The sequence below is a fragment of the Cystoisospora suis genome (genome assembly GCF_002600585.1).
Source record: "Cystoisospora suis strain Wien I chromosome Unknown contig_818, whole genome shotgun sequence".
Lineage (NCBI taxonomy): Eukaryota > Apicomplexa > Conoidasida > Eucoccidiorida > Sarcocystidae > Cystoisospora > Cystoisospora suis.
The window spans coordinates 1-4,468 of record NW_027153619.1 but is presented as its reverse complement, the minus strand read 5'-3'; the positions used below and the strand labels follow the sequence as shown (position 1 = coordinate 4,468).

Sequence of the window (4,468 nt, the reverse complement as noted above, 5' to 3'; positions counted from 1 at the left end):
AATCTCAGCACGCCTAACGCAGCGGCAGCTCACATCTGAGGGGAGAGCGCCGTTTCCTCCTCCAACTGTCGCACGAGACAGCCGGGTCTTTCGACGGTATATAAGACTGAAGATTCCCCTTCAATTGTAAGACGTTCACCTGCCACATATGGTTCTCGTGAAGGAAAGAAGAGTGCGGCCCTTTCCGGCCTAAGCAATCTCAAAAGAGTTCGACATGTACAGCCGCCGCCACGACGCGCGGACTGTCATTTCCCGGAGAGATAATTTGGGAGTTGGAGATACACACGCATGCCACTGCTCACCGCGTACAACCATTCCAGCTGGTCATTACTGTGTAAGCCCTTTTAGGACAGTGCACGATGTCTTAAGTTCCCTGCCTGCGGGCTTACCTGGACTCGAAGAAGAATGGCGGAGTGCGGCCCGAGGTAACAGCCACACGGCACCAGACCACAGTTACTGATGAAGACAAAATACCAGGTCACCCAGTCATCGCGGAAGCCCACATTGTGAGCACGGCCGCCCGGGAGAACCGTGTCACGGCGCCGTCTTGACGAGTTGGTGAGCACAGAAATGAAGAACAATCCCACTGTACTGTTGAGCCCTCCTGTTTAGCCCTGGCTTCCCTCACTTTGGCCGCTCGCCCACACAGGCACACGCACGAACGCTCGTTGTCAGTTTGTACTTAGGTATGACGTACGGAGGCACAAAGGTAGTGCTTCAGTGGGATCCAAAGTAGACGGCGAGACCAAGGGACACCGGTAGAAGGAGAGACGCTCGCGTTGACAGAACTGCTGCGCTGAACGCTTCTGGATCAGTACCAGCCCAAGTCTTCAAGTTTTTGATACCCCGTGGAATGTCGACCTCGAATTGAATGGCGTGATTCTTCGGAGACAAACACGCGAAGCTTAGCCTTGTAGGCACTCTCATTTCATCCGGGACTGTGAGTACTACGGGCTTTTCCCATCCGTCTCCGCCGGTGACGGCATTCTTTTTCGAAGGAAACAGTTGTTTGAGGTTAACTGCTGCATCATCTTTGCAGTTCGCCCTGTCCGACAGGCACACCATTTCAGGGAATTTACTCGGCCTGAATTTCGAGCCGTTCTTGCACAAGATTGTCAGTGTGTCGCCAACTTCCAAGTGGACATTATATGTGTCGTGCTGGGTGGTCTCGAGAAGGTCTTGGTCGAAAGAAAATGAACCGCTGCGGTCGTAGGTGTCTCCCCGAACGAAGACGATTTGGACTGCGAAGCTGCAGAGAGACAGTGCAACAGCCAGCCGGACGAGATGCTTCATTTTGAGAGCTAGGGAAAAAGCAACGAGAACGTAGAAGTCGTAAAAGAAGGTCAAAACACGCGGCAGCAACTCCGCTTCACATACGTTACACCGAAAAACCCGCAGCTAGCGGGTCCCGTAACGCTTCGCAGTTGCACATGACCGGGAATCACGAGGGCTCCCGCAAAAGTGTAGCAAGATTCTCTTGAAAAAAGAACTCGCGCTCCGTAATGGCGATTTGCCGAAAACGAGCCAAAGCACCGCCGGCACAAAAGAGGAACTGGCACCAGCTAGCACACCGTGTTCACATGTGGGCGGGGACGCTACGTGCCGGCGGCTCGAAACGTCATCGGCTGGCAGTTTCGCGGGGCTATGGGCAACGGTGGTTCGCCGCGGTGTATGCGAGTCAGCGCTTTGGGATTTAATGAAATTCTTGAACTTAGTTGACCATAACTAGGTCGGGGCTGCTTTGTTCGTTGTTCTTCTGTCTTAGTCGTCGACGCTGGAGGTGCCTCCTCGGCTAATACTCAGCTCGGGCTCGATTATACTTGACTTTATTACACGCCACGGCAAAGTAGTATTCCGGGTACGGGGCTGTGTTGCAATGATCGGGATGCTTGGTACCTCAGCCCACACACTCAGGAAGATGCTACACCTGCTCGACAGGGGTAGTCACTAAGGATTTTTTATGACTGGGGTGGCGGGTCCGCCACAGCGCAGTATACCGGGCCACCCCTACAGTATAAGGGGCTACAGCGCAGTATGCCAGGCCACACCGCAGTATACGGGGGGATAGATGAGCCGCAAGCATAAATACCCCGGGACGGCTAACGGACAGAGCAGCAGGCGGGAAGGGGCGATGGATAAGGGACAGCGCAGTATACTGGGAGGGGCGACGGATACGGGACAGCGCAGTATACCGGGAAAGGCGATGGTTAACTGCGCACCGCCCAGTATACGCGGGGGGGCGATGGATAACGGGCAGCGCAGTATACCGGGGAGGGCAATGGGTAAGGGACAGCGCTGTGTACCGACCGATGCCTGAGCCACACCGTTTCGTAGACAGCCAGCCCTACACCGGCCTATCGAGTCACTGTGTGGCTGAATGTTCACACATAGGAGATTTTAGAAACTCGTTTACTAGAAAGAGCAGTTCTCCTGGGAGACTTTGTCGAGAACGAGGGGCCCTCGTTTCCTTTCGTTTGAAGGTGCTGACAGCCTCGTGAAGGGACACGACTCGCTGCAACGCAGGCACGGCGGGAGTCTTGATGGACGGATAAGTGCTCTTCTGCGTCCCTGGGACTGAAGGAAACGGGCATGGGTCCCGCACGACGCCCGTCATCTACAGACACGGAAAACGGGTACCCTTGCTGCAGGCGCGTTGGGCAGCTGCTGCACCTGCGTGCATCCGCCGCCACGTAGTGCTGCCACCTCTGACACCTGCAGCCCTCTGATTGGGGCTCCTGTGAAAGCGTAGTCAGGTTCTCCTGACTGTCTCCGATTTTCAAGATGACATTTGACTACAGCTCCCGGACAGCCGAGCTTGCTCTTGATGAGCTGGAGTGTGGCTTCAGGAGCCGCTTGTTAGAGCTGCTGCGGTCTCCCTGGCTGCCTACTTCGGCGCACATGTAAGCCTTTTTCTTCGGAGTTCGCGGCCGCTTTGCTCTTATCTCCGTACATGGTTGTCCCCTGTCGCTGAGTTGCCCACCACGCCGGCAACCACGTAACTGCCGGATGACTGATCGGCGACTCAAACGCTTCCTTCCGCTGTGCGTACCCCGGCAGCAGCTTTTCCGGCCCCTCCTACGCAATGGCACTCAATTCCGTTTTGTGTTATCTTTTAGTGGTGTACTGGCTACAGTTTGTGATTTGGATCGTTGCTAAAGATCTATTGGGAGATACTTCAAACAAACGGCGGAATAGCCTCCCTCGTATCAGGCTCGACGGTCAGCTATACAACATAGTGACGAAGTATTTAGGCAGGGGTCGCATTTCCTTCGAATGCATGGCCTTAGGAAACGCGAGCCCCGCAAGGATGCCGTAGGTGCCTCTGCAGTACACGCCTTCCGCTCTCCTACGTCAGGGGTGTTAACTGATTGAAGAACGCGGCGGCGGGGTGCCCGTCCGGCTGTACTAGGCGACTATCCCCGGCCTGGAAGGACTGCGGAAATGTGTCGAGGCGCGGACGATCGTGACCTGAGTGGGTCCGAATGCTGTTGATGTGGTGCGTGCAAGCGAAGTTGCCTGCAGCCGCAGGTCGAGCCACAAATGCTGCAAGACAGCCCCGGATCCGGACCTCCCCCCAGCGCGCGCTCTCGAAGTCCTCAGTCCACTTGTCTTTGAGGCGATTGCCTCAGCCCTGTTCAACCTCGTCGTGAGGTATCGCCTGATTCCGAATGCGGTGAAGTGTGCCGCTGACGCCATTATCGATCCGTCTCTGTGTGCTGGTACGCCTACCGGGCCGGGCTGGCGCATTTCGGGGTCTGGGGCCGTGCCCATGTACACACGCACAGACTCGATCCCCCTCCTGGACCGCCGGATGGGTCAGCTACCCGTTCGGGCCCTCGTAGGCCGCCGTTCTCCATTCCCCTCATGGTTGCTTGGATCGAAAAGGGCTCCGCCATTTTCAAGTATGGCGGGATATCGAAGGTAGCGGCAGGACCACCGGGAAAATACTGCGGGGACAAGCGAACTCAACATGGCCTACTGGAATTTCAGAGAAAGAGAGTAATGAACAGCTAGCGTCCTGCTTCTCATGCACTGGGAACACTCCCTCGTCGCGGACTGCCCAGGTAATGGTACCACTGGTGCTGCTCCAGCCGCTAGGACACCACTGGCGCCTCGATACGGTTCGCCGATGCCTACATGCGCAACGACGACTACTGCTTCACTGACGGTGACCCCGGGACACTACTCACACTATAAAAGTAACAACCGTTACACAAAAAGTTTAACTCGGACGATCGGGGTTCCGCTCTCTCTCCCGATAATCGGTGGCTCCGCTCAATGCTGGGTACCCAGTCTCCCCCTGACAGTTCCGCCTATACCAGTAAGGATAGAAGTCGCGCGACGCAACTAGTAGACTATATCAGAAAATTGACTGCTCATTACTGTACTACTGCTACCTCTCGGCCTCGCCGCCCTCTGGAACGGGGGACACTCCGCCTGTAACACCCTCGCTGCGACTCTGCGCCGC

At 56.0% G+C, this 4,468-nt stretch overlaps 1 protein-coding gene across 1 annotated transcript; it reads right to left on the bottom strand.

Annotated features, from left to right (window-relative positions):
- Positions 1–249: 249 nt before the first annotated feature.
- CSUI_001981 (uncharacterized protein) lies at positions 250–1,538 on the bottom strand. The gene has a single exon (XM_068062184.1). The coding sequence runs from the start codon at positions 1,291–1,293 to the stop codon at positions 718–720; it is 576 nt and encodes a 191-aa protein (XP_067925839.1). The 5' UTR covers positions 1,294–1,538; the 3' UTR covers positions 250–717.
- Between the last annotated feature and the right edge of the window lie 2,930 nt (positions 1,539–4,468).

Coding starts and splice junctions, on each gene's coding strand:
- CSUI_001981 (XM_068062184.1), bottom strand. CDS start 1,293: ATGAAGCATCTCGTCCGGCTGGCTGTTGCACTGTCTCTCTGCAGCTTC.